At 45.9% G+C, this 24323-nt stretch overlaps 2 protein-coding genes across 2 annotated transcripts in view; both read right to left on the bottom strand.

The window, feature by feature from the left end:
- Positions 1-24323, bottom strand: part of LOC149445397 (uncharacterized) — a 127719-nt gene that overhangs the window by 30144 nt on the left and 73252 nt on the right. The window lies entirely within an intron of this gene.
- LOC149445399 (uncharacterized) lies at positions 3339-11395 on the bottom strand. Its single transcript, XM_089653813.1, has 6 exons — positions 10663-11395; positions 10480-10569; positions 10325-10390; positions 4811-4875; positions 4650-4715; positions 3339-4103 (listed from the first exon to the last, which is right to left on the bottom strand). Exons 1-6 carry the CDS (start codon positions 11366-11368, stop codon positions 3339-3341), a joined length of 1758 nt encoding a protein of 585 aa, XP_089509939.1. The 5' UTR covers positions 11369-11395.

Genomic DNA, 24323 nt, shown 5'->3' with positions numbered 1-24323 from the left:
CCCTGACTTGTCTCCATTGGTTGGCCTCATCCTGAGTTTCGGATGCCCCCCCAAAGAAATAAAACATTCACACTAAACAACACATCAGGCAGATAGGGGCTTAATCTTCACACTTAGACCTGACAGCTGAGTTGGTCTACATAGGAATACATTAAAGTGTTTTTCTAATTAAGAAAGGACAATAAACCAAGAATATGACACAATAGTCAAGCACTAACCTGACACTCCAGTGAGCAAAAACCTGCTTCCCAAGTAACAAGTGTTTGTTCCACTCTGGTCTCTCCGCCATCTTAAAGAATCACTCTAATAGATGCAGCTGACACATCCAGCTTCCTGGGAGATGGACCGCCTCCCTTCAAGGACATGCCTGGTTAATCACACTGCCAGATCTATAGGAATCTCTGGACCTGTGTGGAGGGAGTTGGGCCACTACCCTCCAATAGGCTCACACAGTTTGCTCAGCTCTGTGCTCTGGCTGTGTATAATGTGTGTAGAGATCCCCCCCCCCTCCCCTCCCTGCAGCTAATAGAAAGCTAGGATAGATGTCTTTGGGAACTCTGTGGAGAAGATAGGTGTGCCAAAGTCATCTGTTGTCTTTACTGATGAGATTGCCCTTTTCACTGTTGCCCACAGATCTATTTGTAGTCAGTGAGCAAACACTTTAATCTAGGCCTAAGGATTCCAAGCTCACTCCCTGGGCCATGAAATCCTCCCAGGCAAGAGATATAAGCTCTGTGTTCCAGTTATGAGGTGACAACAGCATAGAGTGCTTTCAGGATAATGGACAAAGGTAGACAAGTATTGCATGCTGTTGTTGGTTTTGGAAGTAAATGTGTCTCCTTTTTTATTACAGATAATACATTTTGTTTGGCTTTTTCTACAATGTTCAATGATTCAGGCATTCATGGCCTCATGTGCTGGGTGTGCCGACACATCCAGACCCTGGAGCAAGCCCTGGAGGTGGACCCAGCCGAGGACCAGCCTGGACTTGTGGCCTATATTAAGCAACATTTTTAGTTTTTTTTTATGGTTTTAAGAGGTTTTTAGATTTTTATAAATTTGTAAATAAATGTTCTATTTCTCTTGGACAGTGCCCTGTGTTGTGGCCTTCTTCAGCCTTTGCAGGTCGGCAATCTTCTTCATTGCAGTTGGAGCTGATCTGCATGTCCCTAAAGCATTGCAGGACTCTGCTAGCTCCAGCTGCACTGGACAATCTTGCTTACCTGGAATTTCTGGTAATGTCCAAACAAAGTCTTTTCTGGCAAGTCCAGCTTTAGGACTGTAGCAGATAGGATTGCATGTTTCCGAGAGGTAAACCAGCTCCTTCAATCCTAAGCTGGGATACATAAAGATTGAAGTTATGTCAAACACCACCTGGCGGGGCCTCTAGCAACCAACAGCGCAGGGTTCCCCAGGGCACGGGGTCTAAGTCCCAATCTGCTTATTCACCAGGGCCCCTGATGGTGGGGATGGACTTGGAGCAGACTGAGACCAGGTCGCGACCCCTGAGTACGTCCGGCAGTGGTAGAGAGCACCGTCAGGGGTGTGCGGGAAATAGAGCCTGACGTGAAGAGGCTGGTAGGCCTGGTAACATGGACAGATCCGTGCGGAATGGATGGATTGTAAGGAGTAGTCAGGCAGTCCAGGTCAGCAACGTGCGGGCAGCGCGGTACAGAGGATCAGGCAGAAGAATGGTCGGTCAAGCCAGGGGTCAAGCAGGAGACAATCAGCAGGGTCAGGATCAATGCAGAGGTCGGCAACAGGAAGCTTCACAGGATCAGACTACAGGAACAGGACAATAAGACCAAGCGGCAACTTGTGTCTGTGCAGGGCTGGTTTAAATAGCCCACCCTGCACAGACAGGCGCCCCTAGGTCCCAGTGCCTGCCAGCGCCGTCATAGGTGACAGGTGCGCCTGGGTCCTAGTGCCCGCCTGCCTGCATGTCTTGTCAGACACCTACGCATGTGCAGACTCATGCGTCGCAGGGATCCCTGACAAGTTGTCTGCTTGCTGTCTGCAGCTACTCCCAATCTTGGTTTGCTTCCTTTTGTGAAATGCTGCAACAGTTTACACAGAACACTCCATTCACGTTACATTGTTCACGTTTGGAGTAGCTCTTCATTCCATCCAGGGACTTCTACATAGCTTGGTGGAGTGGAGTTGTGCAGACTGCCAAAAGGGGGGTGCAGCCAAGTAGACAATGTGTGGGGGGATCCTGTGGCCCAACTCTGTCAAGATGTCTCCCATCACCTCATCTCTAGTTGGGATTGGCATTACACAGAAGTCACATGACTTGAAAGCTGCTCTTGGAAGGACTATCAGTTATGGATGAGACCAGTTACATGCAATGTCCCCCAGAAAAGAAGGGGCCCTAATGGGCAAATTGTCTATCTGCTCCACACATACCACTTGGATCCAACGTGTTGCTCATTCACATGTCAGTGTTTTGACAACAAGAGGTGGGGAGGGAATGAAGTGAGGAACAAGTGTCCACTGGGCACATAAATTCCATAGGCACACACATCTAGAATCAGGCAGCTAAAGATCCTATGCTCCCCAACCAATCTCGGGGCAAGATGTTACATGGTGTGTAAAGCAAACTTAGTCTGGGTCCAGTTAGTCCAGCATAATGATAGTCCAAACAACAGAAGGCCTTCTTCTTATTCTCCCAACTTTTCTGTGTCTCTAGCATTCCTTGGCAGGCTTACTGTGTGTAAGTTGTGTCCTGGTGTCATGCCTGGTGTCCTGGATATTACACACTTCTTGTATAGTGTGTGTCAATGAAGTAGCACAGGGAACATATTTGGACAGCAGTGTCAGTCTCTGGGGAGGTGAGTGTTCCATGCAGGAGTCTTGGCCAAAATCAGCACCCCAAAAAGACAAAAGCTAGCCGACACTTAGAACACAAGCTGCAATATTGTGTGTTCCCATATTGGGGAACGTTAGCCTTGCCCACAGAGTCCACTGATAATTCTAAGCTCCCTTGGGGCAGCCAAATGGTTAGCAGATAATGGCCAACCGCTACATGTGCCAGAGAACTTGTGTGATGGGGAACAGAGAAAACTATTTGCAGGACAGACCACCAGGTGAAAACAGCAGAAAGGCCAAAGAGTCTAACCACCAATGCCTCTGGAAGGGTCACCTTTTAGTTTTCTTTCTGAAGGGCTGCTTTTTTAGTGTTCGCTATTTGGAATTATTGGTAGCCATACTCAGAAAAGCACCTGTGTTGGATTACCTACATGACCAAGCCACCATTATTACCCAAAATGCATTTCTGAAAATTTGAAAGACACGTTCTGCTACTTTCCAAATAATGTTTATTACAAAAAAATACAAAATTAACGGGGAGAAGGAGGCTGCTGCTGCAGAGGGGGTGGGTGTGAGGGTTGGGGAGGTACAGTGTGTGGAGGGGCTGGGAAAGAGTGGTGGGGAGGGAGTGCAGGGGGAGAGGTTGAATGGGGGGAATGGAAGACAGGGAGAATGTGGGGTGGGGCATTTGAGGGCTGAGGAGAGTGGGCAGGACGTGGAAGGTATGGGTGGAAACGGGATTGAGAGGAGGGGCATATGGAAACAACGGGAGGGGTTGTGAAAGTGGGGGTGTGGTCAAGGGGCAAAGTGGAGTGTGAGGAAGGTGCAGAAGAGGGATCCATGGGGAAGGAGGCATACTGGTCTTCAGGTGAGGTTTCTTGAGGGGGCTGCTCCAGAGTGGGTAGTTCCAGATTCGGCACCTCCAAGGCTTGTTCCTCTGCTGCTTCCCCGGCACTTTCAACAGGGGAACTCTGTGGCAACCTTGGCATTGGCCCCAAATTACTACTGCACAGGGGTTGGGAGCTTCTGGCATTTTGTTCAGCCCCTGCTTGACATAAGGCCCGGATATCATGACTAAGGTCCTGCAATGCTGTATTCTGCTCCCTGACCGCGGTGACAAGTCCAAGCAGGGCTTCATGTTGGAGCCCCAGTAACCTTTCTATATTACTGGATGCATTAGAAAGCCTTCTTTGCTCCCATAATCTCTCCATGTTGAACGACAGCCTTTCCCCAAGCTTGCGAAGGGGGCCGGGTCCAGGTGGACGGGGTGCTGATCCAGCTGGATCCAATGTTGGCTGCAAGGAGAAACAAACAAAAAAAAGAAAGCGTGTTTAACACACAGCATGACAGGGGGCTCGTTTGACACCAAACCAGGGGCGGACTGACCATTGGGGAACTCGGGCACTGCCGGGGTGAGTAGGGGGCCCCATGAAATGTCCCTGGTACCTTTCATAGGCTTTTTTGGGTGTGGTTTGAGGGTGAGCGAGCACACAGGGGCCCCATGATCCCCTATTGACCCGGGGCCCCATGAGTTTCAGTCCACCCCTGCACCAAACACTAGTTCATGTTCTTGTCCCACCCCTAGGACCAGGTATTGGTGAATGCCTTTCCCTGACACATTACACTGGATCAGCATTTGACTGAAATTAATGATTTCTCATCTTTCCCCAGACTGATACCTTCCTGCTGATTTGTCACATGCACATCACTCCCTCCAGCTCCTGACTAAGAAATGATCCAAAGTAAGTTACACATCACGTTGCCAAGTCCTGCCCAGCCAGGAACGGAGTTATACTCTAAATTGGTGACTCATTAGGGAGAACATCTTTAGCATCTCTTACCGGACGTTCAGGCAACTCAGGTGGAGGTGACGGCATTTCACACAAGTTTGGAGTGCCTGAACTTCCCTGCACCACAAAACAAAAAAAAAATGCATGACATTTCCCAAATACACATGCAACATGCATTTGTACATCCCCACCCATTACAGCCCTTCCTGTACCTCAACATCAGATGCAGATTCTTCTCCCACTCCAACAGCTGGGGCCTCCAGGGGCAAAAGATGATCTGCAAATATAGTTCAAGATGATGATTAGTAACAGATACTAGTTAGGCTGTGTGACGGACAGCAGAAATATTCTTTTATTTTTGTGTTTTGTTTGTGGCCAAACAGTTAGCTTGTCTGCTTTGTCTACAATTTGGAGTTCTTGTGCCCCGCAGGAGGTGGGAAATGGGATTGATCTCAGCAGGGAGTGCAGACAGCATGGTCTTTTGTGGCTGTGAAAGGCCCGACCAGTACTCACCGGGAGTTTGGGGCTTGGACAATTGAAAGGGCCATGCAATCTCTTGATGAATGAGAGAGCTAGAGAGAGGATGTCAGAGCCCCTCCTGGCCGAGCCCTAACTAGGAGATGCATTGAACTGTGCTTTGCTTTGTGCACTGCTGGGACTTGTGGTCCTATATTGCCTGTGTAGTCTTGAAGCTGCGGCCAAGACACACAACCCTCTGAAGACCCATTAGCTGTTGGTCCCCTGCTCTTGAGAGAAGCGCTGTGTGAGGTCTGAGCTGAGGCCAGACCCCACAGCCAAGACCCTCGCTGTTGTCTCTGGAAAGCTGAACTTGTCTGCTGATCGCTGGTTGTCCCTGAAAAGCTGACCCTGCTGCTGATTGCTGTGAGGGTCCCTGTCTACTGATCGCTGCTGTCCCTGGAAAGCTGACCACTGTGAGGGTCCCTGAACCGTGAGTGTTCCTGCACATTGTTCGCTGGTTGCCCCTGGAAACTACCTGCCGTGTGTGCCCCTACAAGCCGCATGTGGCAGTGTGGAACTATCCTTATTGTGCACCCCATTGCCCTTGCCCAGACTGTTTTATGGTGTACCCATATCACCCCTGTCTGGACTGCCCCACTGTACGCCCATATTTCCCTTGCCTGGACTGCCCCACTGTACGCCCATATTTCCCTTGCCTGGACTGCCCCATTGTACGCCCATATTTCCGTTGCCTGGACTGCCCCATTGTACGCCCATATTTCCCTTGCCTGGACTGCCCCATTGTATGCCCATATTATCCTTGCCCAGACTGCCCTGTGGAACACCCCTATGCCCCTTGCCTGGACTGCCCCATTGAATACCTGAACTATTGCTTGCTTGAACAGCCCCAATTGTGTACCCGGATTAATACTTGCGTGAACTGCCCCTATTGTGTACCCGGAGTAATACTTGCCTGAACTGCCCCATTGTGCACCTGGATTAATACTTGCCTGAACTGCCCCTATTGTGCACCCGGATTAATACTTGTGGGAACTGCCCCATTGTGCACCCAGATTAATACTTGCCTGAACTGCCCCATTGTGCACCCGGATTAATACTTGCCTGAACTGCCCCTCTTGTGCACCCGGATTAATACTTGCCTGAACTGCCCCTATTGTGCACCCAGATTAAAACTTGCCTGAACTGCCCCTATTGTGCACCCGGATTAATACTTGTGTGAACTGCCCCTATTGTGCACCCGGATTAATACTTGCCTGAACTGCCCCTATTGTGCACCCGGATTAATACTTGTGTGAACTGCCCCTATTGTGCACCCGGATTAATACTTGCCTGAACTGCCCCTATTGTGCACCCGGATTAATACTTGCCTGAACTGCCCCTATTGTGCACCCGGATTAATACTTGCCTGAACTGCCCCTATTGTGCACCCGGATTAATACTTGCCTGAACTACCCCTATTGTGTGCCTGGATTAATACTTGCCTGAACTGCCCCTATTGTGCACCCGGATTAATACTTGCCTGAACTGCCCCTATTGTGCACCCGGATTAATACTTGTGTGAACTGCCCCTATTGTGCACCCGGATTAATACTTGTGTGAACTGCCCCTATTGTGCACCCGGAGTAATACTTGCCTGAACTGCCCCTCTTGTGCACCCGGATTAATACTTGCCTGAACTGCCCCTCTTGTGTGCCTGGATTATTGTAGCTACCTGGTCTGCCCCACTGAATGCTCGGATTATCGCTACCTGAATTGCCCTATTGTGGGCCGGATTATCACTGTTTGGACTCCTCCCCCCTTTTTGGGTACCAGCCCGCTACCCTTGTTACCCTGATTGAGTGTCTCTCCTACTTCAATAAAACGTTGTGTGTTTATCATCCTCCGTGTGTTCTGTCCTGCCTACGCTTCCGTCACAGGCTGTATGTATGATGTGACATTTGTGACCAAGGTTTGAGGGATTGCTCATTGGTATGTTTTTCACCCAAGTTTATCCGGACAAATAGGACCCTGGCAGCCACAGCCCAGGAGACTGATAGGGAGTAGAAAGAGCCATGGTAAGGCTCAGGAGCAGGGGCCACAAGAATGAGGGGCCACCTTTCCTGCCAAACAAGGAGGCAAATGTTAGGATGGCTCCATTATGCCCATAGGCTACTGCAGCCATTTTGACCATGGGCTTCAAACATTAAAGCAAAAGATATAACATTTGTTGTAAAGGCAACATTCCAAAAAGGATTCAATAGGTTATAGAAGGGTCACCCAGGGAAAAAAATGGGTCGAATCAAATATAAATGTTCCCCAAAATATTTCCAAAGCCAAACGCATGTAAATGCACCCAAAGGAATTGTTGATATAACTGTTGATCTGAAGTGACCAAGAGCAATGCATCCAAAACTCCTTTAATCACTTTTAAACCGCAGGTCTCCTGCAAACTCAATGTGAAAAAGAAAATAATGAACTCGTGTGGCAATCTCAGAGTTACTTGATCTTGTATCTGAAAACATTAAACAGCCTTTCCAGATGATTGGAAGCTGAGCTACAAAGGGCGGGACTACTCAATATTGAACCCTACGGACTAAGACTGGGATGCCATTCAAGTTCATGTGTGTGGAAAGGAAGTCATCCCAGCAGTGTTGGCAATATAGTGTATTTGTCAATGACCAATAGATTAGTCTTTATGATGGCTTTTGGGCTTTAGGTGACTTCAATCCTGAGATTCTCGGTGGATAAGTCTGACGAAGGAATAGATCTTCCTGCTAGTCATGTGATGTGCCAAAACAAAGCAGTCTAATTATTGGCCCCAAGTTTACATGAGAGGCCCAAAGCATTAGTTAGGTTCCAGTTTTTTTGGGGGGTGGAGGGGCACTGTAAAATGATTTGACCGTTTTCATGGAATCAGGAAAATTAAATTGTGTTATATTATTTGGATCTGGTTGGGTTTTTGGGCTTCAGGAAAATAGCCCCAAGAATACTCAGTCTTGGTATGTATTTGATTTGGCCTCTACATTTGGAGCAATGGGAAAATGGTCGCTGTCACTTGGAACTTGACAATTGGGTGAGTAGCTACATTTCTTGATGTTGACCTCAAGTTTTCCTATGCTGAAGTCCCAGATCACATGATGAAACCAGTCAGGAGAGGGGCCCACTAGACATCACTGCCAGCAGTGTCAGCACGGCTTTTATAACCACTAGCCTACCGGGCACTTAGACCCCCTTCCTGCCCCGGACAATTTTCACCTTTCAGCGCTCTCACACTTTGAATGACAATTGTGGTCATGCAACACTGTACCCATATGACATTTTTATCATTTTATTCACACAAATAGTGGTTGCTTCTGGTGGTATTTAATCTCTGATGGGTGTTTTGTTTTTTGTGCTATAAACAAAAAAAGAGCTAAAAATTTGAAATTAAAAAGTTTTTGTCTTTGTTTCTCTTTTTCAAACAGGTAATTTTTCTCCTTCACTGATGTGTGTCGATGAGGTGGCATGGATAGGCAGCACTGATGGGCACTGATAGGCAGCACTGATCTGCACCAATGATGGCACTGACTGGCAGCACTGCTGGGCTCTGATAATCAGTGCCCTGATGATCGGTGCTGATCTGTTCTCTGCCAATTGTCGATTATCTGCAGTACTTTCCTCCCACTGTGACAGCATGAGGAAAGTGCAGCTGATAACCGGCAACTGCATTTACCGGTGATCTGCCGTGATCACGTGGTAAAAGGCCGCTGTGATTGGCCTTTTACCACATCATGTGATCAGCTGTGTCCATAGGACACAGCGACCCCTGAGATGGCTGGGTGTGCACCCCCAGGGGCCTGTGGGAGGGCGTGTTCTGGGAGGATGTTGTATGACGCCCTTCCCAGACTGTAGACAAATGACAGCTACAGTGCGGGTGACAAGTGGTTAAACACTACTCCGGAAATCAGCATCCTTAAGGGGCCAATAAACTCATTGAATGGAAATGTAAACAATCATGAGCTCTTCTGGGCTTTAATTTTAACAAGGATTTGCCTGGAGACCTGCGGGCTGTAAAATGAGACTTACTGATTCCAAGTGAAGTGGAGGAATGCTGCCAGTTCTGCCACCCATAGTGGTGACCAAAGTGTGTTTGACTTTCCCTTTGTGTGGCTCAAACCTGAAGGTGAGCGGCACGATTGGGAGGTGATGGGTCCCTGTAGTGGATCATTTCCTGTATATTGAGCAGGCATGATATATGATGTCACTAAACACCAAACACATTGGATATTCTGGGACTGTCAGAGTTGAGCATGTTGACGTTGGTCAGATTACATGTATGTGTTTACATGCGTGGAATGTTTTTGTGTCTGGGAGAAGTTGTGAAGTTCCGAGGGCGAGTCTGATTTGGAACGCTCAGGAGATGTCAGCTAGTTAGTGATGTTTGGAACTTTATTGCTCTCATCAGTTAGTTCCCCCATTTGGTTTGGTGGGGTTACCTGTGTGATGGATTTGGTAAAATGCCTATTTCGTTTCCTATTGAATATATATATATATACGCTATTTCTATAAGTTTTATAAATATTTACTTTTATACTTTAATACATATGTTGTGTGAATATTTTCTGCCTGCTGGGCTTTGTGGTACTATAAGAAATCTTTGCTTAAGAAATGTCTGCTCACACACACAGACCCCCTCCCACCGTGCCAACTTGAAACAAAGGAATGTTGTTTTCCTATGAGATAAGGCCTGGAAGAAGATCACACCTATACCATGACGGAGATTGTTTTCGTGTGGAAATGACCAATCAAAGACTAATATAATGCTTATGCTGTTGTCACATGACTCTCGCATCATTCTGCATATATAAGTTCACTTTCTCATTATAATAAACTAGAAGTATTCATAGACTGAACTTGTGTGTCAGCGTGAGTCCCTTCCAATGTGCGCACATTCCAAAGCTAGCGTCATAAATTAGGACAGGAACAGATAAGCACTGGACGATTCAGTCCTCGACTAAATCACCTGCTTTTCTTGGTCCGGGGAAACTGGTCCCAGGACATTTGGCAGGGATTAGACACATTTCTGTGTGGTAACAGTTTTTCACACTGATTTCTCTAGGGGTCTGAGCGCAATACAGTGAGGAACCCCAAAGAAATCCAGCGTGTTGTGGAGATATATTTGTGTTCACACAGAGTTTAGCATTGGTTTGTTCTGCATTCCTAAGAGGATGCTCATTGGCTGATCCTGAGTGATTATGATTGTTGTAGACAAGCACATTAATACATACCCAGATCTTCCTCCATTCCTGGCTGCAGTGGGGGGAGCCGCTCCTGTTCCTCCTGCTGATGTTGTGCTGTGAATAGGACATTGACATGTGAGATGATGTTTGATGTTCTAGCAGTCTGTTCAACATTACAGGGTGCATTCCCAATGAGTACTTACCAGGAGGGAACACCTCTGGATCAGCGTATGCGTGATCTTCTGGCTTGTCCTCTGATGGGCTGGCTGGGGCTGCCCCTGCCTCAGGACTGGCTACAACACAAGACAAAATGAACAACAAATGGTAAATGTTAAAAAGATAACACAACTTTGAAGACACAATATGGACATGTGTGGTGTACTTACCACTCTGCCAGTCATCAGTATCTTCATGAGCTGTCACCCCAAAAATCGTGTTGAGACCAATGATTGGCAGAAGTGCCCGTTCTGCCTGAGACAGTTCCTGCAGATGGTCAGGGTCCACCCCTCGCCTTGTAACATGTCCCTGCCGAGCCCAGAGAGTCAGCTTCTCCTTTAAATTCCACCTCAGATCACGCATATGCTTCTTCACATTCTTGGGGTACCGGCGTGCCATCCTGCCCACTTCATTTACGGCCACCGTGATTTCCTTCCACAGACGGTCCTTTGCTGCCTTACCGCTGCGGTAGGACCTGGGCCCCGAGATGCATTCAGCCCGTTCTACATAAGCAGCCACCATGGCCCAGATCTCATCATGGGAGAAGGGTGGAAAATTGGGCTGGGATTGGGCCTGGGCCTGGGACCTTCTGCCTCCCCTTGATGTCCCTTCTCCTGGGCTCAAAGGGGATACAGCTGCCCCAGGTGAGGTCCTCAACTTAGCTTCCGCCTTTTTTCTGAAGGAAAACTGGCCCCTTCTGCCACCAGTTTGTGACCCCTTCACACCACAGTCAGACCTCTGGTCCACCCTAGCCCTAATGGACCCCTGGGCCCCAGTAGCTCCCCTGGCATCATGGCCAAGGTGTGGCCCAGTGTGCCCCCTGGCACCATGGCTCCCCCTGGAAGCCTGGCCTTTTTGCCCCCTTGGGGGTGCCATGGGAGGAAACGTGGGCAGGGAGTCTGGCTGGGTGCTGTTTGCAGCAGCAGTGGGTCCTAAGTGGTGGGATGTCCGTGTGTTAGTGTGAAAATCTGCAACAGAAAAAGGGACATAAGGGCATGGGTCAGTTGTCTGGGCTCCAAAGACTGGAAGAATTGCTCTGTCAGAGATTTTGCAAGACCAGGGCATGGGAAAGAAGGTCCAAGACCCAAATGCCAAGTCAAGCAACGTCTATGGTGAAAATCAACATTTTTCTGCCAGCTGAACCCCAGAACCTCCATAAATCCAGTCTAGATACATAAATTGTGTCTGCAGCACAGAGAAGGAAGATTATCCGAGAGAAATCCAGGAATACAGGACGGGGAACACAGCTCAGGAAAGTGACCAGGGGATTACAGGCTGATATCACCCAGTCCCCGCCCTACTCTGGACCAATCAGTGAGCAGTATGGGTGGAGGAATGGATTTAGTGTTCATGACCCACCTGTGCTGATCTCTGTAGGAGTGTCCTCCTCTATAAATGTCCCCGTTATTCCATCCTCCTCCATAGACTGCTGATCATCCCTCACATATGCCTCTTCTTCTGCTTTCACCTCAAATTCTATATCGATTGGATCTCCACTCTAAATCAAGGAAATGAGAGAAAATATCATCTGTAATTTATAAACTCACATTAAAAAATCCACAAATTGTCTTCATCAGTCCGAGTTCTAGATACTCCATCCCACTGACCTTGCAATACTGAGGCATGGTGTGACCTTCCTGTGTGGAATCCCGGGAATACAGAGGACGGGGACATCTCTCTGGTGGGTTCCTGGTATTAGGTGGCTCCATCATATCCTTGTGTCCTTCTGAAAACTCCTCCATCACTCCATACTCCTCATCCTCCTCTTTATACTCTTCTTTAACATCAATATTATCATCCCCGAGGATTCCACTCTGAAAGATATAATAAAACATTCATTGTAACAAACATGCTGTGTATAAATCACAACTACCAATAATTGTCATCATCTACCTGATGATGGTGAGGGATGGTGTGACCTTCCTGTGTGGAATCCCGGGAATACAGAGGACGGGGACATCTCTCTGGTGGGTTCCTGTAGCTGGATGACTCCACCATGGTGTCCTGGTACAGATCTTTGTGTTCTTTTAGAAGCTCTGACTCCTCCATCCCCCCATCCTCATCCTCCTCCTCTTTTATCTCTTCTTTAACCTCAACTTTAGAATCTCTCAGGTTTCCACTCTGAATATATAATAAAAATGACATCAATGGTAACAATGCAGAAAATGTACAGATCCTAATGATACTATCAGTGATTGTTCCTCAACTACCTGATGATGGTGAGGGATGGTGTGACCTTTCTGTGTGGAATCCCGGGAATACAGAGGACGGGGACATCTCTCTGGTGGGTTCCTGGTATTAGGTGGCTCCATCATATCCTTGTGTCCTTCTGAAAACTCCTCCATCACTCCATACTCCTCATCCTCCTCTTTATACTCTTCTTTAACATCAATATTATCATCCCCGAGGATTCCACTCTGAAAGATATAATAAAACATTCATTGTAACAAACATGCTGTGTATAAATCACACCTACCAATAATTGTCATCATCTACCTGATGATGGTGAGGGATGGTGTGACCTTCCTGTGTAAAATCCCGGGAATACAGAGGACGGGGACATCTCTCTGGTGGGTTCCTGTAGCTGGATGACTCCACCATGGTGTCCTGGTACAGATCTTTGTGTTCTCTTAGAAGCTCTGACTCCTCCATCCCCCCATCCTCATCCTCCTCCTCTTTTATCTCTTTGTTAACCTCAACTTTAGGATCTCTCAGGTTTCCACTCTGAATATATAATAAAAATGACATCAATGGTAACAATGCAGATAATGTACAGATCCTAATGATACTATCAGTGATTGTTCCTCATCTACCTGATGATGGTGAGGGATGGTGTGACCTTTCTGTGTGGAATCCCGGGAATACAGAGGACGGGGACATCTCTCTGGTGGGTTCCCATGACTGGATCCATCTGTAGGAAACACACACACTGACTGAATCCATTGTTTCTATGTGTTTATCAGATGATGGGGGATCTAGGTGGATCCTCCGTACTGCTCTCTCCTTTACAATAAAGTCTCCTCTTACCCGGTGATGTGAGGGGCGGCTGATTGCAAGTCCCTGATGAAGTCACATGACAGTGACGTAACGCGTAGGTCGGAGAACGGAATGTGGTGACGTCATTTCTGACATGAACGGCCACAGCCATATTGGTACACCCAGTACACCCATATCAGCACATGTGATTGGTGTGTTGTTGGATCTGTTCCCATGTAAGTCCTCATTTGTCTTTACAATAAATATGATTCATTTATAACATCACACTATGGAAGGACTTGTTCTTGTCTCCCTGGGAGTGCTGTGAGCTGGCTGTTCTTTCTGGTCCAACAATCCCCTGGCAGGAGTTCTGTGCGCTGGTGGATTTCCGTGTCCAAAGGTGAAAGATCTATTACCACCGCTGAGCAGTATGGTCCACCAGTGAGGGGATATCATCCCTACATCGCCATTTGGGATTCCACTGAAAGGGCCCCTGCAGGGAGTGTCCTGAAAGCCTTTTGGCCCCTTGGGGTCTGGGCACAGAGGTGAGGAGGCAATGTAGCCGGTGTGGGATTCAACAATCATTTACCTATCCACGTTGTGGTTTGTTTTTTTATGTGTTTTTGTTGGACATTTTTGCACATGGACTTTATGTCTTTTTTACAAATTTTTTTAGTCACATGTTATTTATTTCTTCATTGTGTTATTGTATTTGCGGTGCTCAGTAATCCATTCATTTGGTGTCGCTGTGCGTTTATATCACCATTTCCTCTTTTATACTAGCCGCACTCTATATATGTTTGCCACATTTATTGATGGTATTTCTATGGTCACTTATTAGTCGGTTTATGTCACATGGCCTTTGTTGCACATTGTGGTGACTCTTTAGTCGCACGGTCACAATGTTTGGCCGCGCTGTGCGTTGTTATTGTCATTCTTCTGTGATAAGTGGTTTGTACACTTTTCATATTAAGCTCTTCATTTTGTATTTTTCACATTTTGCTCCACTTTCTCCTCAGTTGTATTCACGTTATGTCATGTATGTTGTGACGGACTCCTATGTCCCACTATTACTGGGATTTAGTTCATATTTTATTTCTCCCGGATCATTTCCGTGCGTTTTGCCCGCGGTCACAATTTATTATCTGTTACACCTTGTGGTCCTCATTTTGGACCTTTATGATCTCACCTTTCCCTTCTCTCCCATATTCCTTCCATTTACTGATGATGTTCTGGTGTATTCTCTGTTGTCTTCTCATCTCATGATTTGTATTGGAATATCTGCGGCATTATTGTGATTAGCGCAGCATCAATGTTCTGTCTGTTGTCTGTTACTAGTGGTATAGCCGGGTGTGCGCTGCATCCCAATAGTCCCATCTTTTCTAGTAGCAGCGAAAAACGTTTGTTACATATTTCTTACCCCCCATAACATTACTGTGTATATCTCTGACTCCTGACAACTGTCCAAAAAAAGGAGAAAAGGGAAGGGGGAGGGGAAGAAAGTAACACAACACCTCCCTAGAGTAGTCACTTGTATAATAGCATCAACTACAATGACATCCCAGCTATGAGGAGATGACTCCCAGTCACCATAGAGCCACAGGATAATACACCTGGGCCAGCCCGTCAAACACTTTGGGGGTATCAAAAAAGTAGGCCCAGCCAGTCATTGGAAGGCAGGTGTAAGGGTGTAAATATAGATAAAACAATCTAATATCTTATTCATCCCAATAATTTCAAAAAGGTATCTTACCAAAAAATGTTTATATTGGTGCTTAATTGATGGAACAAACACACTTGTCCGGCGAGGAGACGACCACAACTGGAAAAGGGCATGATATAAGGATTGTGCCACAAGGATTATAAATCTGATAACCTGTACGGATTAACAGCCCTGAAAGAATGGCACTGGGTGGCTGTGAACCGAGGCCTATGTAGTGCCCCAGGTGCGGCACGTCTGTGTTGTGACGTGTGACATCACCGCGTCCGGCCATCAGTGATGACACCGGCGTGCTATGGCCATTCATGCTACATCACAGGTCTGCACAGGGAGGGACAGAAGGTCCCTACCAAGCCACGGACATTTGGACCCTAACAAGGATACACAAGAGACACCACGGGCACCCAGCCGCACATCAGGCCCAACCAAACGGCCCATCAGCCCAGTGAAAAAACAAAGGAGCAATAGAGGGTCCAGTCCCCAGAGGCCAGGAGGGGAAACAGCAGCAGGATGCATACACATATAAAGATTGATAATCATACAGCAATGTGCTGCAACAGCGTAGTATACAGAGATAGAAACAAAATAAATATCATAATAAAGGTTACAAAATGGACATAAGTTATAGCAAGGCTGGGAACTACATCAGTAGGGGAAGTAGCACACACAGCTGCAATGATTCCCACAATATAGGCACTGTATTTAAACACTGACTTGAAGAAATTTACAGAAATATAAAGAGTTCATGGAAATGACAGAATTATAAAGGGATCACGGAAATGACAGAATTATAAAGGGATCACGGAAATGACAGAATTATAAAGGGATGACGGAAATGACAGAATTATAAAGGGATCACGAAAATGACAGAATTATAAAGGGATGACGGAAATGACAGAATTATAAAGGGATGACGGAAATGACAGAATTATAAAGGGATCACGGAAAGGACAGAATTATAAAGGGATGACGGAAATGACAGAATTATAAAGGGATCACGGAAATGACAGAATTATAAAGGGATCATGGAAATGACAGAATTATAAAGGGATGACGGAAATGACAGCATTATAAAGGGATCACGAAAATGACAGAATTATAAAGGGATGACGGAAATGACAGAATTATAAAGGGATGACGGAAATGACAGAATTATAAAGGGATCACGGAAAGGACAGAATTATAAAGGGATGACGGAAATGACAGAATTATAAAGGGATCACGGAAATGACAGAATTATTATGGGATCACGGAAATGACAGAATTATAAAGGGATCACGGAAATGACAGAATTATAAAGGGATGACGGAAATGACAGAATTATAAAGGGATCACGGAAGGGACAGAATTATAAAGGGATGACGGAAATGACAGAATTATAAAGGGATGACGGAAATGACAGAATTATAAAGGGATGACGGAAATGACAGAATTATAAAAGGATCACGGAAATGACAGAATTATAAAAGGATCACGGAAATGACAGAATTATAAAGGGATGACGGAAATGACAGAATTATAAAGGGATCACGGAAATGACAGAATTATTATGGGATCACGGAAATGACAGAATTATAAAGGGATCACGGAAATGACAGAATTATAAAGGGATGACGGAAATGACAGAATTATAAAGGGATCACGGAAGGGACAGAATTATAAAGGGATGACGGAAATGACAGAATTATAAAGGGATGACGGAAATGACAGAATTATAAAGGGATGACGGAAATGACAGAATTATAAAAGGATCACGGAAATGACAGAATTATAAAAGGATCACGGAAATGACAGAATTATAAAGGGATGACGGAAATGACAGAATTATAAAGGGATGACGGAAATGACAGAATTATAAAGGGATGACGGAAATGACAGAATTATAAAGGGATGACGGAAATGACAGAATTATAAAGGGATGACGGAAATGACAGAATTATAAAGGGATGACGGAAATGACAGAATTATAAAGGGATGACGGAAATGACAGAATTATAAAGGGATCGTGGAAATGACAGAATTATAAAGGGATGACGGAAATGACAGAATTATAAAGGGATCACGGAAATGACAGAATTATAAAGGGATCGTGGAAATGACAGAATTATAAAGGGATGACGGAAATGATAGAATTATAAAGGGATGACGGAAATGACAGAATTATAAAGGGATCACGGAAATGACAGAATTATAAAGGGATCACAGAAATGACAGAATTATAAAGGGATCACGGAAATGACAGAATTATAAAGGGATGACGGAAATGACAGAATTATAAAGGGATCGTGGAAATGACAGAATTATAAAGGGATGACGGAAATGACAGAATTATAAAGGGATCATGGAAACGCAGTATATCATAATATGTTCCTAGGAAGATTACTTACGTTTTTGAAGCCCAAATTTCTTACAAAATAGCAATGGAGGTCACTCAAAAAAGAATCCGTAATAATTGCTATAAATGTCATATACATTCAGTTCAATCGAAAATGGATCCAAAATTCAACACAGGACCCCCACATAACTCAGGGTAAAGCTTGGCGTAAGCAATTCTGATGTCATTACATATGACAGGACAAACAGTCCCACTGTGCTAGTGAGAATAACAAGTACCTGCTGACATCCCAAGAACATCAGAAAAAAACAGATGGAGGGGCATTGGGGGGAGGAGCTGTGAGGTCAGTGTGATGTCATAGGATTCTCTGACTCTGGCTGGAGGGACATTGGGAGGAGGAGCTGTGAGGTCAGTGTGATGTCATAGGACATATAGACTCTGGATGGAGGGACATTGGGAGGAGGGGCTGTGAGGTCAGTGTGATGTCATAGGATTCTCTGACTCCGGATGGAGGGACATTGGGGGGAGGAGCTGTGAGGTCAGTGTAATGTCATAGGATTCTCTGACTCTGGATGGAGGGACATTGGGGGAGGGGCAGTGAGGTCAGTGTGATGTCATAGGACATATAGACTGTAGATGGAGGGACATTTGGATGGGGAGACTTGATGGGTCTTCTATATGAGGCTCTCATGCAAACCAAATCCTAGTTCCTGGGTGCGTCCTACCTCTCCTAACCTGAAGAGTGAACTTTGACCTTTACCATCCAGAAATCTGTCCGGAATCTGTGGAAGTGAGCTGTCATGTGATCAGGTGACGTGCGGAGGAACGGAGTGTAAATAGCAGACAATTGTCTCCAGAGCCCCTAATGGTGGGGATGGATTTGGCGGCGTGCTGGTGCCAAGTTTCCTCCCCCCAGGGTCACTGCAGGTGTGGAGAAAAGCTGTGTAAGAGGATATGGAGGAGAGATGAGGAGGAGATCCAGGAATCAGGAGAAAGGTCAGGGCAAGCAACAGACGAGCGCATCCAAGAGACCAAGCCGGGGTCACTACACAGAAAATCAATCCAAGGAAACAACAGGCAGGACGAGGAATAGCAAGAAGGAGCTGAGAGACAAATGAGAATATTGCTCAGCCAATGGGAGATGATCTCAGCATGACTTCCATCATGAAGGAGATGAGGGGGAGGGGAGGAAGTCACTGAAGGTGACCATAGATCCATGGAAATTCAGCTGGTTCAGCAGGGATCGCTCACATTTCCATCCATGTGTGGCCACTGCCGGATAAAAGCCACTCCCCCAGCGGCTGCAGCCAATAGCTTCAGTGCTGATCTGTGTATTCTGAGAGCGGAGGAGTCCCCCCATTGTCAGAATACAAGAGTGCAGCGGGGAGGATTCCCCCATCCACCTCCAATGTGTGGATGGGGGAATCACTTCAGTTTTTATGGTCATCCCGCTGGCTGAACGATAAAACTGAACCATGTAGGCCAGCTTTGGGGGCAAATATATTATCATCAACTCCTCCCCCTAAAGGGGTTCATCTATGTATTACCTCCTCTGCTGCCACATCCAGGAATGTCAACTCTCTGCTTCCTCCTTATTTACCTCTCCCCTAAAATGTCCTGTCTGTATCTGACATCACTTCCTGTCTCCCATAGAGACTTCTTGTCTGTACCTGACATCACTTCCTGTCTGTACCTGACATCACTTACTGTCTTCCATAGAGACTTCCTGTGTGGGTAGAAGTGAGATCCCCACCTTGTGGAGCTCAGAGGAACTGCAGCCCCGAGAAGCGTCTGGTAGTGTGACCCCGGCCTTGTGCTGGGTGTGTATGGACTGTAGATCCTTATAGAGGGGTCACCTCCACTCCCACCAAGGGGGACAGAAATATATGACTCCTCGGGGGAGGGGTTTTGGCCCCTTTGATTTTGCAGTAACATTGATTGCAGATTTAGTCCTGTAGAACATCTGGTATATGGATACAAAGCCCCCCAGCTGGGAGTAAAGGGTGGAAATGGCTGGTGACCCCAGATTTGGGCAATGATGTCATCACTATAAATGGATAAAACCCGCGCTATGTGTAACAACTCCAAACCTACAAAAACCTTCTAGCGGACTGCTGCTGTAACAAAGGGAAGGATTCCCTGTCATCTAGAAGAGCATTATGTGTCACAGCGCTGTCCTATTGTGTGTGCACAGAAATCATCACAAATACACTACAAATATGTGGAGACATTCAGAGATAAAGAGCTCGGGGCTCCAAATCCTATTCTCTGCACATCCACTGCTTCCACTTTACACCCACTTCATTGGTCTTATGGGGTTTATCAATAAATGAAGGAAACTGAACCGTGTGCAAATCATCCACAACATAAAGTGCTTTGTGCTCAAGATGCTGCTCCCTGCACATCCACTGCTTCCACTTTACACCCACTTCATTCATCTCATCAGATTTGCTGCTATAGGAAATCATCTCAAATCCTGTGCAAATCCATGGAGACAGACAATATTGTGTGCTCAGTATAGTGTTCTCTGCAAGTCCACCGCTTCCACTTTGCAGCTACTTCAATCCACTTATTTTACTCCAAAAATCCACCAATCAGTGAAAAGTTGATAAGGTGTGAAAGTGCTCCGCCCTCCAAACTGTGTGGGCTGTAGTGTAGCCCCGCCTTCTTCCACCTCTTGTACACGGGATGGTGAGGGCGCCCCCTAGTAGTGCTTCCCCCTCACCACACCAATAGGACTCCCAGCTTTTCAGCTCCCAGAGTCAGAAACATCCTTCACACTCTCCTCATCTCCGATGGTAAAGGAACCGGATCCTCCTCGCTCACTCCTGCAAGTCTGCTGCGGGTTCTGTCAGTCTCCCTCCTAGACTCCGCCTCCGACCGCCGTTCCAGCAGGAGCTCCGCCTCTAAATACACACTCAGGGAGGAGAAGAAGGGGAACCCAACTTCGTGTGACACCTTTTATTACATGGAAATACGAAAATCAACGGGACTAATGCAATCACATTTACTGCAAAATCAAAGGGGTCAAAATGTGTCCCCCGAGCAGTCATATATTTCTGTCCCCCTTGGTGGGAGTGGAGGTGACCCCTCTATAAGGATCTACAGTCCATACACACCCAGCACAAGGCCGGGGTCACACTACCAGATGATTCTCAGGGCTGCAGTTCCTCTGAGCTCCACAAGGTGGGGATCGCACTTCTACCCAGACAGGAAGTCTCTATGGAAGACAGACAGGAAGTGATGTCAGGTACAGACAGGAAGTGATGTCAGGTACAGACAGGAGGTATAGAGGCGACATTGGTGGAAGTGGCAGCAGAGGAGGTAATAAGATGTTATTTTCTATTTACACCCAGTAACCGCTGGTCATGTCCTCTAACTTCTACCCAGACAGGAAGTTCCATGAATGAGGAAGCAGAGAGTCCACATTCCTGGATCTGGCAGCAGAGGAGGTAATACGTAGATGAACCCCTTCAGGGGGAGGAGTTGATGATAATATATTTGCCCCCAAAGCTGGCCTACATGGTTCAGTTTTATGGTTCAGCCAGCGGGATGACCATAAAAACTGAAGTGATTCCCCCATCCACACATTGGAGGTGGATGGGGGAATCCTCCCCGCTGCACTCTTGTATTCTGACAATGGGGGGACTCCTCCGCTCTCAGAATACACAGATCAGCACTGAAGCTATTGGCTGCAGCCGCTGGGGGAGTGGCTTTTATCCGGCAGTGACCACACATGGATGGAAATGTGAGCGATCCCTGCTGAACCAGCTGAATTTCCATGGATCTATGGTCACCTTCAGTGACTTCCTCCCCTCCCCCTCATCTCCTTCATGATGGAAGTCATGCTGAGATCATCTCCCATTGGCTGATGCCTTCAGAACATATATGTTTTGGGGGTCCTTTCAAACCCTGAAAGCTGTAAGTGAAAAATGACAATCTCCAGATTTTTGGAGTAAATTGTTTTTATTTACAGTTTTGCATACTTTCCTTTTTCTTCATTTCACAAAAATCTGCAATTTAAAATGTACAAATATTTGTTATTTATTATCTCTATACAGGCTTTATATTTAGTTGGAATCTAGCAGGAATTTTGTAACATTTGCTGTGTTTGTATCTGCTGGTAATGATTTTAGAGTACACTGCTCAAAGAAATTTAAGGAAGACCAATCCGGCGGATCTATCTGGCCCCGGGTTTTGCCTCCTGTCTGTGTTGCTCGGGTTCCTTCCTATCCACCCCGAACCTAGGTACATTGCTCAAAAAAAATGAAAGGAAGACTTATTAATCGTAGTCTAGCATCAAGTCAATGAGACTCCTGAGATATTGATCTGGTCAGGTAAGTAGCAGAGGGGGTTGTTAATCAGTTTCAGCTGCTTTGGTGTTAAAGAAATTAACAACAGGTGCACTAGATGGGCAACAATGAGACGACCCCCAAAATAGAAATGGTTTTACAGTCCACTGACATTTTTTCCCCTACTCATCTTTTCTGACTGTTTTTCACTAGTTTTGCATTTGGCTCGGGTCAGTGTCACTACTGGTAGCATGAGGTCATACCTGGACCCTACAGAGGTTGCACAGGCAGTCCAACTCCTCCAGGATGACACATCAATACCTGCCATTGCCAGAAGGTTTGCTGTGTCTCCCGGCACAGTCTCGAGCATAGAGGAGATTCCAGGAGACGAGAGCACGGAAGAAATTCCAGGAGACAGGCGGTTCCTCTAGGAGAGATGGAAATATTTTATTGAAATAAAATCTTGCAACCATCTTACATTTTATACAAAAATACAAAAAAATAAATAAATACATACAATATTCAATAATCTGGAAACATAAGCAAAAACAAGAACAGGATACATCTCCCTAAATCACATATATACTAGTAGAAAAAGGAAACTTTAGCCTTTACGGCTTTACTATCTGGGCAGGTAAGAAAGCATTAATAGAGGCCTTTATGACCTCCAGCCCCTCTAGGAGGGCTGGACAGGGCTGTAGAAGGTCCTTAACCCATCAGCAGGACCGGTATCTGCTCCTTTGTGCAAGGAGGAACAAGATGAGCAGTGCCAGAGCCCTACAAAATGACCTCCAGCAGGCCACTGGTGTGAATGTTTTTGACCAAACAATCAGAAACAGACTTCATGAGGGTGGCCTGAGGGCCCAACGTTTTCCAGTGGGCCCTGTGCTCACTGCCTGACACCATAGAGCTGGATTGGCATTGGACACCAGAATTGGCAGGTCCACCACTGGCGCCCTGTGCTTTTCACAGATGAGAGCAGGTTCACCCTGAGCACATGTGACAGATGTGAAAGGGTCTGGAGAAGCCGTGGAGAATGTTATGCTGCGTGTAACATCGTTCAGCATGACCGTTTTGGTGGTGGGTCAGTGATGGTCTGGGGAGGCATATTCATGGAGGGACACACAGACCTCTACAGGCTAGACAATGGCACCCTGACTGCCATTAGGTATTGGGATGAAATCCTTGCACCCATATTCAGACCCTAAGCTGGTGCAGTGGGTCCTGTATTCCTCCTGGTGCAGGGGGTCCTGGGTTCCTCCTGGTGCAGGGGGTCCTGGGTTCCTCCTGGTGCAGGGGGTCCTGGGTTCCTCTTGGTGCAGGGGGTCTGGGGTTCTTTCTGGCGCACAAAAATGCCCGGCTTCATGTGGCAAGAGTATGCAGGCAGTTCCTGGAAGATGAAGGAATTGATACCATTGAATGGCCCCCACACTCGTCTGACCTAAATCCAATAGAACACCTCTGGGATATCATGTTTCAGACCATCCAACGCCGCCAGGTTGCACCTCAGACTGTCCAGGAGCTCAGTGATGCCCTGATCCAGATCTGGGAGGAAATACCCCAGGACACCATCTGTCGTCTCATTAGGAGAACGCCCCGATGTTGTCATGCATGCATACAAGCACGTGGGGGCCATACAATCTACTGAGGACCATTTTGAGTTGCTGTAATGAACACATTATGCAGTCAATATCAGTATACATATCCAGCATGAGATTGTTCCCCATTGAGATCTGATGTTTTTTTAAAATGCTCCTTTAATTTTTTTGAGTAGTGTATTGTTAGCAAAATTATTGATTTGATAAATATTTGCGCAATTATCACGGGGCCTTAAAAATCAGTAGCATCTTCTGTTTATTCCACTGGTACTATGCTTACCGGAAATGTATGGTTTGGGAGGTCTTTTACAATCTGTGAAAGCTGTAAGTTAAAAATGAAAACTTCCAGATTGTTAGAGAAATTTGGATATTTACATTTTTGTGTATGTTCGATTTTTCCTATTTTGCAAAAAGGTGCAATTTAAAATGTAGAAATATTTGTTATTTATTTGTATTTTTGCTATTTATTAACTCAACACAGGTATTTTATATTTATTTTTATACTTAGCAGGAATTTTGTGCAATTTGCTGTTTGTATCTGCTAGTGATAATTTTAGTGCATATTTAACAAAAATATTGATTTGATACACATATGCACAATTATCACGGGCCTTAAAAATCAGTAACACCTTCTTTTTATTCTACTGGTCCTATGCTTTCAGAAAATGTATTGTTTTGAGTGTCTTTTACAAACTCTGAAAGCTGTAACTGAAAAATAAAAATCTCCAGATTTTTAAAGAAATTTGGATATTTACATTTTTGCGTACGTTCGATTTTTACCTTCTTTCAAAAAGGCGTAATTTAAGAAGTATAAATATTTGGTTTTTATTTGTACTTTTGTTTTTTTATTAACGTAATAATGGTATTTTATATCTATTTTTATATTTAGCAGGGATTTTGTATCATTTGA

The sequence above is a fragment of the Staurois parvus genome, unplaced genomic scaffold (assembly GCF_062004578.1).
Source record: "Staurois parvus isolate SC_StPar_1 unplaced genomic scaffold, SC_StPar_1.0 ptg000721l, whole genome shotgun sequence".
NCBI classification, from domain to species: Eukaryota; Metazoa; Chordata; class Amphibia; order Anura; family Ranidae; genus Staurois; species Staurois parvus.
The sequence above is the reverse complement of the archived record's forward strand: the minus strand, read 5'-3'. Positions and strand labels throughout refer to the sequence as shown.